Below are 17,076 nucleotides of genomic sequence, written 5' to 3'. Positions count from 1 at the left end.
TAACCAAGTGCATCATTGACTGGACAGATTCCTGAATAATTCAGTGAAAGGAGCTTCTGGTCAAGCATTGCAGCATTAATTTGATGATGGGACTCCCAGAGAACACAGGGCTGCAACAGCTGCCGTTGTTTCTCTTAACTATCTGCGTGTGTAGGGTACGCAACTTGTTAAAGTTCAATTATACAGACGCTGATTGAACTTGCAGGAATGTAACGTTGCTTTGATGCTGCTCGCACATCGACTTTCTAGTTCGATCTTGATGCAGTTTGCAGGTATTTTAATTTTATCTCTCTGTTGCCTTCATTTGCACCATTATGGTTCCAGAAAAAACTTTTGCTGGCTTTTGCTGTGAGATTGGAGAATAAAATGTTGGCATTATTTGTTGAAAAATTAATGTCGCATTAAATCCTGCAAGTAAAAATTTTGCTTCTTAAAACTAAAAAATTAAAAAAATTGAAAAAATGTTTTTTATGATTTGAAAATAATGTTTTTTATTTTTGCCCTATTTCATGGGTACAAAGGGTAGAGAAATGCTACATTGCGCGACGAGGAATTTGCGACCCGTGCGTGACACTCGTGATCCACTGTCGCTGCTACCGCCTTCGTCGCGTCGTCCGGCCACTGTTGGCTGTCGTTTTGGCCGCGATTGATGCGTCGCTCGTCGACGCTCCATCTGATGTCGGATTTTGGTCGAATAGTAGTCGGAATCCGACGGAATTCGATCGGAAACATGGTCCACAGTAGCAGCACTGTTTTTGGTCAAATCGTGATCGGATTTTGGTCAAATTGCGGTCGTAGATTGGTCGAGGAAGGACCGTCGTCGCACGTTGGTCCTTCCTCGGTCGGTCTTTGATCGCGATTTGGTTGGAATCCGATCGTGATTTAATCGGAAACTGTGCAACCATTGTGGATGGCGATCGGGTTAGATTCCGATCGAATTGCAGTCGGAGATCGGCTAAGGAAGGATCGACGTCGGATGTTAGTCCTTTCTTGGTCGATCTCCAGCTGCGATTCAGTTGGAATCCAACTCGATCGTCGTCCACAATGGCCGCGCAGTGGGGGGCGATTGTTTTCGGTTAAATTCGTCGGATTTTGATCACTATTCGATCAGAATCCGGCGAATGGCGTGTCGATCGCGGTCGGATGGTGCGGTGAGGGCGGCGACAGCAACGGTGGATCGCAGGTGTTGCGGATGAGGAGTCGCTCAACGTAGCAAGTCTGACAAAGGATAATCTCAATTATATTTGATGGTATTAATGATAATCTGCGCATCGCAGTGCGGAAGGGACCAGTTTTGAATGGAACTTTTCGATAGTCGATATGCACGTGAGCACGACGCTGGCCGTTGTAAAAGAAGCTAAAAATGGACAAAATCGAACCGCCTTATAGTCAATACCTCAGTCAGGTTTCAGAACGCGTCTTCTCCACGCACCGACCTTGCATTCGTTCTCCCCTCTCCGAGCTCCTGTGACGATGGACCTGGGGGAGTCGATCGCTCGCCAAACCTCCTTCGCCATCCGCCTCTCGAAGCACGTCGGCGCGGCTGTCGCCTCCGACCGCAACCTCGTGTTCTCCCCGCTTTCCGTCCATCTCGTCCTCGCCCTCGTCGCTGCCGGCTCCAAGGGCCGTACGCTCGACGAGACCCTCTCCTTCCTCGGCCTCGGCTCCGGAGAACTAGCCGACCTCAACTCCCTCGCCTCGCAGATCGTCGCCCTCGTCCTTGCTGACGGGTCGGCGATCGGTGGGCCGAGGGTTTCGTTCGCCAATGGAGTCTTCGTTGACTCCTCGATGACGCTGAAGCCGTCCTTTAACGATATCGTCACCAATACGTTTAAGGCGGAGGCCAAAGCAGTGGATTTCCGAACCAAGGTGAGGTTTTCTATTCCTATTTTTAGCACAGGAAATTTTTTTTGACAACGGCATATATCATCCGTTCACGTTACGTATTTCTTCTCCAAAATATCAGTTATTAACTGGTTCTTAGAAATGGAATAGTTCTTGGCAATGTTTATTTATTTTCATGTATCATTTATTCACCGAACTCAATTCAGTACGGTTTTGTGGCACTAGATTCATAACTTGCAGATTCATAGAGTCCCACCTTCATTCTCTTCTTTTTATAGTGGATCTTATCATGCTGATACTTGTGTCCATGAGTTGAGGCTGGTCCCATGCTCATATATTTGCCATATTTCAAGGCCTAACTTGTACTATGTTGATTTCTGAAAAAAAAAAATGGTGCTAGTTTTATGTATTTCAATATTTGCTTATATTGCCCTCTAAAACGAATTGTTAATTTGTTTATGAATAAAATTTGATGTTAATATTATACCACTGTGAATGGTCTTTCATGATCTTATCTAGCTTCCTGTGTGTCATAGCAAATTAACTCAAAATATTAAAAGAACAAGGTGTTTGATCTTGTTCTATTCACATGTTTCACTGTTTTTTTTGGAAAGGTTAAATCCTTGTTCACAGACAAATGATATAAAATAATATTGGTGAAGAATAAAGAATTGGTTCTGCCGCCTTGATTAACCTTCTTTCTACATGGATGCTCATGCTTATGAGCTTTCCCCCACAAAACATTATTCACCTTCTTTTGCTTGGAACTTAGCACAATGTACTTCTTTGCAGTCTTACTAGGTAGCTGTCATTGTAGCCTTATTCAAGATCAAGGCACCTCTCCACTTCACAGATTTGCGAGCCTGATGTGTTAGAGATCACACATTTAGATCTGGTGGCATTTAAGACATTCTACAAAAGCTACAAATGAAATGCTTCTAACTTGCTGACTTTTTATCATAGGTGCCACTATAACTTATTTTACACAAAAAAATCTTTATCAATTATTTTTTTACAACATTTTATAATTGAGTTCAATTTTCTGGATAAGAAATACATAAGTAGGAATTGGTTCTCCTTTCAATTTCTTACCCCAAAACTACTTTTACCATTTCATTGGATTCCGTTGGTCGCCAACTATTGGACCTAATTGGTGTTGATCATCTATTCTTTTTCTGCAAAAGGTGGAATCCGCCACCTTAGCGGTCCCACACGGTCGATCCCACGACCATCTGTGAGGAGGTAAATCGAGAAACTACAGTTGGTCACGACGCAGGAGGGTATTGTCTGGCTTCGCCAGAATTCGAACCTTTGCCCTCTTCTGCAACTCTGCTGCGTCGTAACCAACTCAGCTATGCCCCGGGGGCATTTTGATCATCTATTCTTGGTTGAAGCCTTGGCAGAGTCTACCATTGATGATAAGATGAAGTTTCATTGGAGTTGATTGCTAGCCAGAGTAAATTGTTCTAATCCAATACCAAAATTGAACCGCCAAACCACACAAGAACTTGAGCAAAATTGATGAAGTGTAATTGCCAAATTTTAAGATATATGAATCAAATAAAAAGATATCTAGTACATGATACCCAAAATGAATAATTTCCAAAGATTTAATTCTTTAAAATTCAAAACTCATTTAATTTCTTTCCCTATTTACATTGTTTTTATTTTAAATAAAAATTAAAGGCTACTCCTAGCTGAGACATAAATTCTTGACCGTATATAAAACAAACCTTATAAAAGAAAATCAGTGTAATATAGTTCTGTATAAAAATCATGCTTTCAAAAAATGATTCTGTATTATAAGATGTCCAAATGTTCTGTTGACATAGGAACATAATGAGGCTTCATTGGTTATATTACTGTGTATGAAATTTCTCTCCTCCTAGGCAACCTTGTAGGACTAACAGTTTGCCAACAGATTGGTGCCAACAACCCTTTTTTGACCCCAAGTGGTGCTTCCTAGCGATCCATTTGAGTCAATCAATACCTCAACTAGTGCAATTTGGATTAACTAAGTGATTCAAGTGCTTTGATTAAACCAAGATGGTTGCAATCAGGAGATAATCCATTTCTAGGGGTGTGAATTGATCTATAAAAGACCAAGGGTTTTTCTGGGTTAAGTCACCTAAATTCAATTAGGAATAGCAAGTACGCAGCTTTCTCTCTCCCTTCAACAACATCAAGTTTCTTTCCTCCCTGCAAAAGAAGTAACAACCACAGTAATTGCACACTTTGGTGGGTGGATTTCGTTGATCTTGTTTCCATATCAGGTTCCTTTGCCATGCATCAGAAAAGGGTAGTCGATCTCATTGTACCATAGATAAAATTTGCCAAACCTCAGTCACATGCTATTGTTGGGAGACGTATTACTATTCAAAAAGTGATTATGATGTACTCCGAGATCATCAATTGCTAAGAGTTAAAAAGTCATTATTCGGAGCCGCCAACGACCATTTTCCAGCATGAGCAGTGGTTAATGGCACTGTCAATTTGTCTTGGAACAGTGAATGAATGGGACCATAGAAAAGAAGTATGGAAAATGTAAATAAATGATCTCAATGTATTGGTTTTAGAAAATTTCATGGTTTGACATATTTATTGCCTTTATGGGAAGTGTTATAGTATAATGTCTAATTATCACTGTTTTAGATTTGTTTTGGAAGGCTATCATGACATTCGATACTAATCTTTATATTTTCTTGAATATTTTGCCAATATACTAACATTCTTGATCTTTAAGTAAAGGCTGATGTGGTAGCAAATGAAATTAACTCCTGGGTTGAAAAAGTTACTTCAAACTTGATCAAAGAGCTTCTTCCTCCTGGATCTGTTGACAGTGACACTAGATTGGTGCTGGGGAATGCACTCTACTTCAAAGGATCCTGGACTGAAAAGTTTGACGCATCTAAGACATTAAACTCTGAATTCTACCTGCTGAATGGAACATCAGTCGAAGTGGCTTTCATGACTAGTAGAAAAAAACAGTTTCTGTCCTCATATGATGGATTTAAGGTTCTTAGGCTTCCCTATAAGCAAGGTGAAGATAAAAGGTCATTCTCTATGTATATCTTTTTGCCAGACGCCAAAGATGGTCTATGGAGTTTGGAGGAGAAGGTAAACAGTGAATCTGAGCTCTTAACACGTTTTCTTCCAATGCGAAAGGTTGAAGTGAACAAATTCAAACTGCCCAAATTCAAGATATCATTTGGTTTTGAAGCATCTGCAGTGTTGAAAAGCTTGGGTCTGTTATCACCTTTCAGTGCAGATGCAGACTTGTCAGAAATGGTGGATTCGCCCATTGGACATAGCCTCTATGTATCATCAATTTTCCACAAATCCTTCATTGAAGTCAATGAAGAAGGAACAGAAGCAGCTGCTGCTTCTGCTGCAGTGGTGAATCTGAGGTCAATGTTACCCATGGATCCTCTGGACTTTGAAGCTGATCACCCATTTATGTTTCTGATCAGAGAAGACATGACAGGAGTAGTGCTGTTCACTGGGCATGTTCTTAATCCATCAATTGCTGAGTAAGCTATAAATATGGTATCAATCTCCTTGGAACTTGCAAGTTTTTGTTTCTGGTGAAATGTACTGAAGTTTCATGCTAGAACATTTGCTGGTTGATGTTGCGAATTCTCTGTTTATCTATGACAAGACAGGCGTGTTATAATGTTTAAATAATGATACATTCTAACTTGTTTTGCCTTTTTTTATTGCAGCTCATATGTTCACTAGTTCTTTTTACTGAATGAACAGCCAAGTAGTCAACTAAGGGAAGGCCATGAATCATTACTTGGATGGAAGGTATAAAGGAGGAGAAGAAAATATTCATAAAATTATATATGAATTTTTATCATTCAGGTAACTTTTTTTTTGTCATTTAGTAATCTACAAGAATGATATCATTTCTACCAACTAGGCAATTCTTTTGGACATGTCTGTTTATATCTTATATTGATGAACGTATTTTGGGGTCCTCTAAAAGGACAACACCATCTCTTCTTCACTAGAGGACAAGGAATTCAAAGGTTTCTGTGGGCGATTTGCTTCTCGAGTCTTCCCACACCAAACAGCAGGCGGCTCAATCATCCTTGTACTCAGCTGGCTTTAAACTAAATTAAATAAACAAAACTATGTAACTAATTTATTATTTTAAAGAAATTTAAATTGCTTAAGTTTAAGAATATAACTAGAAATCCCGTTATGTGCTTATAATTTTTCTCAATTTCAAATACATCTACCATTACTAGAACTTTTAATACAAATTATTTTCAATTTTTTAATGATATTCATAGTTTTTCTTTCATAAAAAAAGAAAGTTTGGCATTGAAACATGTTTGCTTCCATTGAAAATACCTCTGGTGCCATCTCATTCTCTTGTGTAGTCTTTTTTTTTTAATTATAGTTAGATACTTTATAGAATGCAAATTTGAAGTTGAGTTTTCTACTAAAGTATGTATTTTTTTAAAAATTATTGAATCGTACCTAAAGAAAATAAAAAATAAAATTTATCTTCCCTTTTCTTTCTCAATTTCTCTCCCCTGTAGTGTATAGAGGTTGAATTATATTTTTTAAATATAATATTAATTCTAATATATTTTTTATTGAATAATAGTTATTGGATGGAATGAAAAAAAATAGTACAGATAGAGATGAATATCGAATAAAGATAGATATAATAAATGAGGATGTAAAGCATGATGTGGATAAAAATAGAGGATATGTATTCGACTCAAATCAAATCTATTATCATCCCTAATCGTACCTATCTGGTGCTAAAATGATTGCATTACATTGATTGTACTCTGACCCATTAGGAAAAATAGATGAACTTTTTTATAAAAAATGAGTCGAATTTATTATTAGAAATCGATTTTTATTTGTGCATAAATTGTAGCTCATATTCATCCAATTGGCGAAAAATAGATTGAAAACGTGAGTCATAGTAATTAATAAAGAGAAGATAATTATGATACTTGCTGTGGTCCTTAGAGACTATGGCATCGATTTGATTGCTATACGATCCATTCAACCTTTGCCATGGCAAAAGGCCAAAACACCATTCAACGTCTTTAAATTAGTTCGCCTCCTAATTCTCTCAATTAATTAATAATTTGACTTAAGTTTCACATTTCAATTTAGCTATTTTATATTTTTTAAGGCGTTTGATTAACATGTCGGTACAATAATTTACCTTTGACTTCAACTAACTTCATAGTTAATTAACCATCTAATAACCATTTTAAATGTCATTAAGCAAAACTCATTTCTCGTAATTATAATTATGCATATAAATCTCAGCATAGATTAAAAATTTGGACTGAATGTGTGTCAGTGGATGTAAATAAATAAATAAAAAGATTTTCTGTAAAATTTGAAGAGATATTTTCAGAGAATATTAAAGAAGCATTTTAAAAGCTATCCTTAAAGAAAGTCCATGATTAAGACTTGCCAACTATTGTAAGGCCCTCATTGGTGCCACACGTCAGCATTAAACAATTGAGTGCCGAAAGAAAGGAAGAAAGAAAGAAAGACAGAAAGAGACAGACACGGCTTTATCTTTTCAAAAGTGAGCCTCCATTTTTGACTTGAATTCTTTGTTTCGAGACGTGTTAGACATTGCATTCTTTCTCGCCACATTGCCATGGACGGTTCTGATCTGTTTAAGACAGTAAATCTATGGCCTAAATTAGTGCCTGAATAATAAAGTAATATATATATATATATTATTAATATTATTCCTTTAGAGGTGGCTCCACATGAATCACAAGAAGTCTAGTTGAGCCTGTAGAATTATAGTGTTATAGCAAGAGATGAAATAAAAAAAATGATACATATTAGAATAATAAAGTAAAATTTTGAAGGTCGTGATTTTTTTTTACTATTGAAGCATGATTTATGATAAATCTTATAATGAGTCAATTTCATATTCAAAAGATATTGTTTAAGATTTTTTTGGAAATTTTAAATATTTATATTACTATTTTTTAATAATTTTTGAATCTAGAGTTCTAATTAAGATTTTGTATCTATCTATGTGTTTAATTATTTTGAGATAGTTTTTTTTATCAATTTTAGTTTCATTAGTTTTTTTTTATCAATTTTAGTCAATTATGAATTTTACTTTTTTATTTTCTAATATTGTATTGAATTAATAAGTTGTAGAATATTATTTTTGATATTTATAGTCGGAATCAATGATATCAATAACTTGTGCTGCATCATAAACTTTCTAGATAATAAGAATTCAAATTTTATCAAGAAATTTAATAGTGTTTGAAAAATTTATAATGCTAGATTATCTGTTAAAATTTATATATATTTCTCGATTTATTTGATTAATAAAATTTTTTCCGATGTAAAATATCTTATTGATTGCCTCTTCGCTATTGTTGTCAGGACGAAATCCCTTTTGCCTCCGGGGCATAGCTAGTTGGTTACATACAGCAGAGTTGCAGAAGAGGACAAGGGTTAAAATCGTAATACCCTCACATTTGCCCTCGGGGCATAGCTGAGTGTCATGCTACAATTTCATGCAGAATTGCATGGTAAGATGGCAAGGGTTCGGTTACGACCCAGCAGAGTTGCAGAAGAGGACAAGGGATAGCTGAGTTGGTTAAATTATTATGATGCATTATTTCTAAAGATGGCAAGGGTTCGGTTACGATCCAGCAGAGTTGCAGAAGAGGGCAAGGGTTCTGTTACGACACAACAGAGTTGTAGAAGAGGGCAAGGGTTCAAATTGCAATACCCTGTTACATTGTGATCAACTACAGTTTTTCGATTTATCTCCTATCATGAGACCGATCATGGAGGGCGTTAAGCAGTTTGCTGATTTACTGCGGGTAAAGGGACGGTTTAACTCGTTTATGGAGTTTTTTTAATTATTCTGATGCATTATTACATGTTATTTATCTTTTATTTATCCTAAAATGGCAATTGGCAAGGACGTCCTTTTGATATTTCTAAATTACATGATTACCCTCCTCGCTTGTATATGGTTTCCTCTCCTTCCTCGCAGTTTCTCCGAGTTCAATCGGCATCTCGATCGGAGGGATCCGGGCCCAAGAGGCTGTGGCGCCGCTGGCGGTGGATATGGATTCGTTCTTCGCCGGTGAGGTTGCAACAGAGTTGATTAAGGAGCTCATGAAAGTGATCCGGGGAACCTTTCTCTGCCGCCCGGCGGCTGAGCAGCTGAAGCGCTCCGTGGACTCACTGCTTCCCATCGTTCAGGAGATCCGCCACTCGGGTGTGGAGCTCCCGCAGCACCGTCAGTCTCAGCTATCCGAACTCGCTGACCGCCTCCGATTCGCCCTCGACCTCGCCCGCAAGGCCGCCGCCTCCCCGCGCTGGAATGTCTATCGATCTGTGCAGCTTGCTCGAAAGATGGAGGGCATCGAAAGCTGGATATCCCGCTGGATCGAGCGCTATATGCCCGTCCATGTCCTCGCCGACGTTCACCACATCCGTGTTGACTGCGACGCCCGCCTAGACCGGATCGAGCGGACCCTCAATATGGCAGTTTCCTCTCCGGTGGCGGCCACCGCTTCGAAAGTCCCGGTGGCGTTCGGGAGTGCGCCGTTCTCGGGATTCCCGATGGCAGAAATGATGGAGGGATATGCGCCCGCGCCCCCGATGACGCCCGTTAAGGCACCGTTAGCGATGGGGAATACTCTATCATCTGGTTTCCCGACGACGGAAGGATTTTTTCCCTCTCCGGCTCCTACGAAGGTTCCCGTGGCGATGGGGAATACTGGGTTTCCCGACGACGGAAGGATTTTTTCCCTCTCCGGCTCCTACGAAGGTTCCCGTGGCGATGGGGAATACTCTATCATCTGGTTTCCCGACGACGGAAGGATTTTTTCCCTCTCCGGCTCCTACGAAGGTTCCCGTGGCGATGGGGAAACCACCATCTTCAGGATACCCAGTTGCGAATATCATGGACGGGTTGATGATGGCCGGAGAAGGGGTGAAGCATGTAGGGGTCGGAATAACCATCGGAAAGGAGAAGGTGAAGGAGATGCTGATGGAGGGCAGTGATAGAGCACCCGTGGTTGGAATCTTCGGGATCGGAGGGAGTGGCAAGACGACGCTTGCCAGAGAGATATGTAAAGATCCAGAGATTCGAAGTAAGGCTCTTTGGTTTTGTTTCTGCCTTCTCCCTTTTCTTGTGCCATTCTTCCATTACTATTTCATGATTGCATTTGTGACCACGGAATATCTTATCTTATTGCAAGTTCAAATACTCTTTTTCACTCCCAAATGGTTCAAATGAAGATGAAAATAATCTCTCTCGAAGAATTTTGGACCTTTTCCACATTTCTAATGGAGAGAGTTCTTACAGAACTTCTAATTTGTGGTTGGGTGTTTGCTAATCACACTGTCCTTGTCGCATTGAAATTTTCTGTTTATTCATAGCCATTCTTACCGTTTTTACTTGTTTCAATTTCCTCTGGTCGAATTCTCAATTTTTGTACTTTTCAATGAGAATCTCAAACATGGATCATATGTGCAATTTTTAAAAAGGTTTTCTTAGATTGACTAAGGAAATTTGATACTGTTTATATCATTGATCAGTAAATTGATTTCTGGAAGTACTTTATCCTGGAAAATACAAATCCTTATATTTCTTTCCTGTTTTGTTTTCCATTAGGTTACTTTAAGGATAGAATTTACTTCACCACGCTCTCGCAATCTCCAAATTTGGAGAGTTTAAAATTGAAGCTGTGGGAACAAATTAGTGGCAATATGGTTCTTGGTGCTTACAATCAAATTCCAAAGTGGCAGATGGAGTTGGGGCAGATAGAAAAAGGACTCTCTCTCATAGTATTGGATGATGTGTGGTCCCTTTCCGAGCTTGAAGAACTTATTTTCAGCGTTCGGGGATGCAAGATTCTTGTGGTTTCACGATTCAAATTCCCTTCAATTGTTAAGAACACTTACGAGATTGAATTGCTGGGAGAGGAGGATGCTTTGTCACTCTTCTGTCATGCAGCTTTTGAGCAGAAATCTGTACCATTCACTGTTGACAAGAAGTTGGTTAAGCAGGTAACTTCATTGTTCATCAGTCCTAATCCATTGTTGCAGAAGGAAACTGTTCGCCAATTCATATATCACCTATTCTGACACAGTTTTTTGTGATGTGTTTATAAAATAAGAAAAATATGGCTTCATTGTTATGAAATATCTTAGTAGAATATTCTTATTGGGTGCCCTTTCATATAGGTACCTACCTAATTTGTATTTCTACATGAATTTGCAACATGATTAACTGGATAATGTTTCTCTAGTTGATAGTGTCCATCGTTTTTCTTTTTTCAAAGGAAAAAATGTGATCACCTTATTGTTAGTCTTTGATGTTGGTTTTAACATGTCAGTTAAGATGGTTTTCTTCAGACTATTAAATCAAAGAGTTAATTTGTTTTGAACTGGATTTAATGCTGAATGCAGGTTGTTGACAAGTGCAAAGGGCTTCCTCTGGCTCTAAAAGTAATTGGTGCTTCTATGCGAGATCAACCTCCAAAATTTTGGTTAAGAGCCAAAAATAAGCTCACACGAGGAGAAGCTATATGCGAGTCCCATGAAATTAAATTGATAGAACGAATGGCATCATCCATTGAATTTCTGTCAGTTAAAGTGAGAGAGTGTTTCTTAGACCTCGGATCTTTTCCAGAAGACAAGAGGATCCCTTTAGATGTGCTAATTAACATGTGGATGGAGCTCCATGATCTTGATGAAGAAGATGCTTTTGCCATTCTAGTGGAGCTTTCAAATAAGAACCTTTTAACTCTGTGCAAGGATGCACAGTAAGTTACTATAATCATCTAATTTTTGAATCAATCAGGCTTCAATGTTCATAGTATTAACTTGGCTGAATTTTATGCATACTACAGGAACAGAGCTGGTGATATCTATAGCAGTTACACGGAGCTTTCTGTTACTCAACATGACTTGTTGCGCGACCTAGCTCTTTATGTGAACAATCAGGAGCCTTTAAATACTCGGCGGAGGTTAATTATGCCAAGGAGGGAAAATGAACTTCCAAAGGAATGGGAGAGAAATAAGGATAATCAGTTTGAGGCGCAGATTGTTTCCATTAACACAGGTATTCAACTTTGTGTGGTATAACAGCACATGGCATGTTCTTGGCTGATATTTGTAGTTTATATTTGCAATAAATCTGCAATGAAGAAAGCCAACCAGATAGAATGACTAGTGTTTTAACATTAGTTTTCATGTCGTTTGGCATATTTATCTGGTGTGCATCTCATTGTTAGGCCTTCAAATTACATTCCTAACAAAGAAATGACTGGTTCTACTGTGCCGTCTAACAATATAGGGATAGATAAAATTACTTTCCATTGCATTGTTGAAAAATTAGCATTGTGCTTCTTTAGAAATTGACAACCTCTCTGTTTCAGGTGAAATGAAAGAAACTGATTGGTTTCAGATGCATTTTCCCAAAGCCGAGGTACTAATTTTGAGTTTTTGTGCTGATGTCTACTTCTTACCGCCATTCCTCAGTTCTATGCCTAAGCTGAGGGCTCTGGTCTTGATCAACTATGGCACATCATGCACATCGCTCCAGAATTGCTCCGTATTCAGACCTTTAAATAACTTGAGAAGCCTTTGGCTCGAGAAAATATCCGTCCCACCACTGCCAAAGTCCACAGTTCGCTTGAACAACTTGCGAAAAGTATCTCTTGTTCTATGTGAACTAAATGACAGCCTCAGAGGATCTAAGGTGGATCTTTCATTGATGCTGCCTCGTCTATCTCATCTCACAATAGATCATTGCATTGATGTCACCGAGCTTCCCTCTTGCATCTGCGACATCAACTCACTCGAGTGTCTAAGTATCTCTAACTGTCATGATTTGTCTGAGCTGCCTTGTGACTTTGGCAAGCTAAGTTCCCTAAAGATTCTAAGAGTGTATGCTTGCCCTTCCATGAAGAGCTTACCTCTGTCTATTTGCCGGCTGAACGGTTTGAAGTATCTCGACATTTCTCAATCCTTTAATCTCCGAGAGTTGCCAGAAGAGCTTGGCCATATGACAAGCTTGGAGAAGATTGATATGAGAGAATGCTCTCAATTGAAAACTCTACCTAGATCCTCATCATTCTTGAAGTCTCTTGGGCATGTGATTTGTGATGAAGACATTGCTTCGTTATGGAAAGAGGCAGAAAGAGATATACCAGATCTACGTGTCCAGGTAGCTGAAGAAAGTTTCAACCTGGACTGGCTGCTAGAGTAGTCCTACTTCTTCATTTCTGTCTTCTTTCTGTAACTGTAACTACGACTTGTACATATGCAACCATTTTGAGGAAAGAATCCGAGAGCATCATGAAAATTCTTTTCAATTTTGTTTGTCACTGTAAAAATATGATTTTTTTTTTTGTAAAAAATGCACAAGCAATGAAAAGAATGATTGCAAATTGTTGTTAGAATGATGCTGGGCTTTCTTCTCAGAGAAAACTATCTCAACTTTTGTGACCTTAAGAGCATCCGCAATGCTCATTCGTTAATAACACCCTAAAATTAATAATTAAAAAATTTTAAAAAAAAAGCATATGGGATGGGCCAGCTCCTAAAATTAATAATTAAAAAAAACATGTGAGGTGAACCAGTCAGGAGCTGGCTCATCCCACTGCCACATAAATGCATTCAAAACATTGAACACATTCATGTGGAGGGGTGTTATAACGATCCCCATTTCATTAATACCTAAGGGGTGTTATTAACACTTCATTAACGGAGCGTTGCTGATGCTTTAATATCTATTTAGATAAGATAAAGGGAACTATTTAATATGTTATGCTAAAATTGATCTATCTAATTAATATTTTTATAAAATTTAATTTATTTTTCTACCCCTTTCCTTTCTTTAATTATAAATTTTAATTTTTAAAATTTTAATCTATTCCAAGTGGGTAACAGCTCCCCCTCCGTCCCTCCCCACTCTCTCACGTGCCCACGTGTCCAAATAGAAGACTTTGTCAGCTACTTCCGCTTTGTCTCTTGTTTGCGAGTATAATACGAACTTCCTCTGTCTTTCCTTCAACGTGTTGTCGTGCTTGAAAGCCTCGGCCATGGCGTCGAGAGTTTGAGGAAGAAAGAGCCATCCTTCTACTGTCCTCGTTGCCTTCTTAATTCACCAGATTATTAAATTAGATTAGATTAGATTGCACTAAGCACCAGATCACCACACCTCGAACGATTCCATTGCCGGCACATCGCAGTCCCACAACGTGCCTACGCCTTACAATATACAGGAACAGCACGCCATGAATCTGAAGTCCAAACAGGAGTACATCGAGGCACTCGCTGTTTAATTACTGTCTGAAGGGGGAACAACTGGATGCCATAAGCATCCAATCCAGTGGCGGTGCTGCATGTGCCTGCGAGCTGTTCTTCGATTTGATGAGAAGGAAGTCTCCCGGAACAGCGCTCCCCACTTGGATCCTGACTCCGTGTCTTGCTCGATCGATATCTGCAGAAATTGAGCGCAGCAATGTTTGAAGTTTCAGAGGCATGCAATGCGAGGCGAGGAAGAGCACTATATATAGTCTGACTCCATGTCCAGGAGCACTTGTCATCTGTAGCAGAGTGAGCTGAGCTCCTTGATTATGGCCAGAGTGTGTGACAGAATCCTCGCCCTCTGCTTCGTCGCCGTGTTGGCCGCGGTCGGCGTCGCCCACGGGCAGCTGTCGCCGACGTTCTACAACAAAACGTGCTCCAATCTCGAGGGGATCGTGCGGTCGGCCATGTCGCAAGCTGTGAACAAGGAGGCGAGGATGGGCGCGTCCATTCTCCGCCTCCACTTCCATGACTGCTTCGTCAACGTAAGTAAAGCAGAGCATTCTGCTTCAAATTGTTACGATTGCTATATTCGTGCTTTCTCAGGGCTGCGACGCATCGATTCTTTTGGATGACACGGCCAACTTCACCGGCGAGAAGAACGCCGGGCCGAACGCCAACTCCGTCCGCGGTTACGATGTTATCGACACCATCAAATCCAACGTCGAAGCCACCTGCAAAGCCACCGTCTCCTGCGCTGACATCCTCGCCCTCGCCGCGCGCGATGCCGTAGTCCTCGTCAGTTTTCCCATCCCATTTCCCTCCCTTCTACGAACCTTAACAATTTTCTAAAGAAGAATTGAAGTTATGAATGCGCGACTCATGCAGCTTGGTGGGCCGACATGGACGGTGCAGCTGGGGCGGCGGGACGCCACCACGGCGAGCCAAAGCGCGGCAAACAGCAACCTCCCCGCGCCGGGATCCAGCCTCTCCCAGCTTATCTCCGCCTTCTCCGCCAAGGGCCTCAGCGCGCGCGACATGACCGCGCTTTCCGGCGCGCACACCGTCGGCCAGGCCCGCTGCGCCACCTTCCGATCGCACATCTACAACGACGCCAACGTGAACGCCTCCTTCGCGTCGCTCCGCAGGATGAGCTGCCCGTCCTCCGGCGGCGACGCAACCCTGGCGCCGCTCGACGTGCAGAGCGCCACCACCTTCGACAACAAGTACTACCAGAATCTGGTGGTGAGGCAGGGGCTCCTGCACTCGGACCAGGAGCTCTTCAACAACGGGACGCAGGACGCGCTGGTGCGCCAGTACAGCAGCAACACGTCCGCTTTCAGCGGCGACTTCGCGGCGGCGATGATCAGGATGGGAGCCATAAGCCCGCTTACGGGGACGAAGGGACAGATCAGATTGAACTGCAGCAAGGTCAATTGATGTGCGCGCTCATGTTTGGTTTAATAAGCAAACCAAACTCCATCCATCCAATAATCGTGGGAATTTTAAGAATGAAACCCAAAGTCAACCATGATCTTCATCATATCATAGTATAATTTAGTTAACAACTCGCGATCGATCGATTAAATGGTTGACTTTTCCATTTCAGCCAAAAAAACCCCTAGCTGAATATTCAAGTGATCCAATTAGCCATTCAGGCTGCCTTAACTGTCTCACTAGTAATCCTTTGTTGATCCAATCAACTTAATGGATTAAGTTACTTGTACCCCATTAATCAATCATTTTAATCGGTAAACTCAATTATTAGACCAACTATTCATCAAATTAAGTTGATTTAATTTTGTCATTCAATCAGATTGAGTGATCACCTAACTCAGTTCGATTTAAAATATAGACTGGGGAAATCCTAATGCTTATCCTGTTTAACTGGAACTAATTGAGAGTGGAAATTAACCTGCACATCGATCCTTGGAATATCACGTAGACGTAGGGCCTACCTCTACGTCGACATTCCTTGCATGTACCAAGAATTGTGGATTTGTTGCAGCAGGAATAATGAGCTAGCTAGCAAATTGAACAGAAGTAGAAACATGCACGGCTCAAATACAACTTGGATTCTTTTTCAGAATACTTTAATTTAATTATGTATCTTTTTACACACTTCTCTCCGTGCAAACTGAAACCAAATCCAATGAAAGAACAAATCGGAGTGACAACGTAACATCATCCACGCCAGGCAAGGAACAAGAAGACAATGGAACTAGCTCAAATTATATGTTGGATATAAAGGGAAGAAGAAGGAAGAAGAAGAAGATGGTGAAGTTAATGTCCGATGCCGGGGCTGGGGACCGACCCCAGCATCGGGTCGAGTTCGCTATTCCTTGAGCTGGGAGAAGAGGAAGCAGAGCTTGATCTGGACGCAGTAGGGAGAACTCTATGCAGTGAATCCGCAGCTTGCTTCATGGATGGATCATTAACCTTCTTCTCCTTCCCCAAGTGGATCAGCTTCCTGGCCTGCAGAGGCGGAGCAAGGAGGAGGAGGAGGAGGAGGAGGAGCAGCGGTGTGGGATTAAAATCGGTCGATGCCATGGCAGGAAGCCGCCGGCGTTGCTAGCTCGAGAAGGTTTACATCGGCCATGGATGGGTTTATATTGAGAGAGAGGATGAGATCAGGGTTCATGGTGGGCTCTCTCCTCTTTGTGCGTGCAAATGGAGAGTCAATGAAGACAAAGCACGCAGCGAGTGAGGATTGAGAAGAGTGGAGACAGTTGTTTAGTTGGCGTTGATAGCAGCTGCAAATATTGCTTTTGTTAAACTTTTTCAATAAAGAAATAGGTGAGCTACAACTCATCCAATTAATCCTTTTTGTTTTCATATGTAGATAGACATAGTGTAGCCACATCTCTTCCCCATTCTTGCTTAATGCCATTTTCATTTCAGTTGAGTGCATGGACTAGAGCAACAATTAAG

General features: G+C 40.6%; 3 protein-coding genes across 3 annotated transcripts; all 3 read left to right on the top strand.

Annotated features, from left to right (window-relative positions):
• The first annotated feature begins 1,391 nt into the window (after positions 1-1,391).
• On the top strand, positions 1,392-5,566 carry LOC141833639 (serpin-ZXA-like). Its single transcript, XM_074721124.1, has 2 exons — positions 1,392-1,869; positions 4,594-5,566. Exons 1-2 carry the CDS (start codon positions 1,474-1,476, stop codon positions 5,377-5,379), a joined length of 1,182 nt encoding a protein of 393 aa, XP_074577225.1. The 5' UTR covers positions 1,392-1,473; the 3' UTR covers positions 5,380-5,566.
• Positions 5,567-9,047: 3,481 nt separating this feature from the next.
• On the top strand, positions 9,048-15,638 carry LOC141833554 (peroxidase P7-like). Its single transcript, XM_074721031.1, has 4 exons — positions 9,048-9,318; positions 14,495-14,690; positions 14,752-14,943; positions 15,034-15,638. The coding sequence occupies exons 1-4, from the start codon at positions 9,203-9,205 to the stop codon at positions 15,583-15,585; spliced, it is 1,056 nt and encodes a 351-aa protein (XP_074577132.1). The 5' UTR covers positions 9,048-9,202; the 3' UTR covers positions 15,586-15,638.
• LOC141833553 (putative disease resistance protein At4g33300) lies at positions 9,611-13,208 on the top strand. The gene is made up of 5 exons (XM_074721030.1): positions 9,611-9,977; positions 10,502-10,896; positions 11,299-11,654; positions 11,742-11,953; positions 12,270-13,208. Exons 1-5 carry the CDS (start codon positions 9,665-9,667, stop codon positions 13,100-13,102), a joined length of 2,109 nt encoding a protein of 702 aa, XP_074577131.1. The 5' UTR covers positions 9,611-9,664; the 3' UTR covers positions 13,103-13,208.
• Positions 15,639-17,076: the final 1,438 nt, after the last annotated feature.

The sequence above is a fragment of the Curcuma longa genome, chromosome 8 (assembly GCF_044706935.1).
Source record: "Curcuma longa cultivar G26 ecotype Majalengka, Jawa Barat chromosome 8, ITB_CL_G26_1.1, whole genome shotgun sequence".
Lineage (NCBI taxonomy): Eukaryota > Viridiplantae > Streptophyta > Magnoliopsida > Zingiberales > Zingiberaceae > Curcuma > Curcuma longa.
Note: the sequence above shows the minus strand (reverse complement) of the source record. Positions and strands in the feature narration are given on the sequence as shown.

What these genes read in the sequence shown, in the direction of transcription:
- LOC141833639 (XM_074721124.1), top strand. Translation starts at nt 1,474, where the DNA reads ATGGACCTGGGGGAGTCGATCGCTCGCCAAACCTCCTTCGCCATCCGC. An exon ending in CAGTGGATTTCCGAACCAAG is followed by an intron (nt 1,870 to 4,593) that starts GTGAGGTTTTCT and finishes CTTTAAGTAAAG; the next exon opens with GCTGATGTGGTAGCAAATGA.
- LOC141833554 (XM_074721031.1), top strand. Translation starts at nt 9,203, where the DNA reads ATGTCTATCGATCTGTGCAGCTTGCTCGAAAGATGGAGGGCATCGAAA. An exon ending in TCCATGACTGCTTCGTCAAC is followed by an intron (nt 14,691 to 14,751) that starts GTAAGTAAAGCA and finishes GTGCTTTCTCAG; the next exon opens with GGCTGCGACGCATCGATTCT. An exon ending in CGCGCGATGCCGTAGTCCTC is followed by an intron (nt 14,944 to 15,033) that starts GTCAGTTTTCCC and finishes CGACTCATGCAG; the next exon opens with CTTGGTGGGCCGACATGGAC.
- LOC141833553 (XM_074721030.1), top strand. Translation starts at nt 9,665, where the DNA reads ATGGGGAATACTCTATCATCTGGTTTCCCGACGACGGAAGGATTTTTT. An exon ending in ACTCTGTGCAAGGATGCACA is followed by an intron (nt 11,655 to 11,741) that starts GTAAGTTACTAT and finishes TGCATACTACAG; the next exon opens with GAACAGAGCTGGTGATATCT. An exon ending in GATTGTTTCCATTAACACAG is followed by an intron (nt 11,954 to 12,269) that starts GTATTCAACTTT and finishes TCTCTGTTTCAG; the next exon opens with GTGAAATGAAAGAAACTGAT.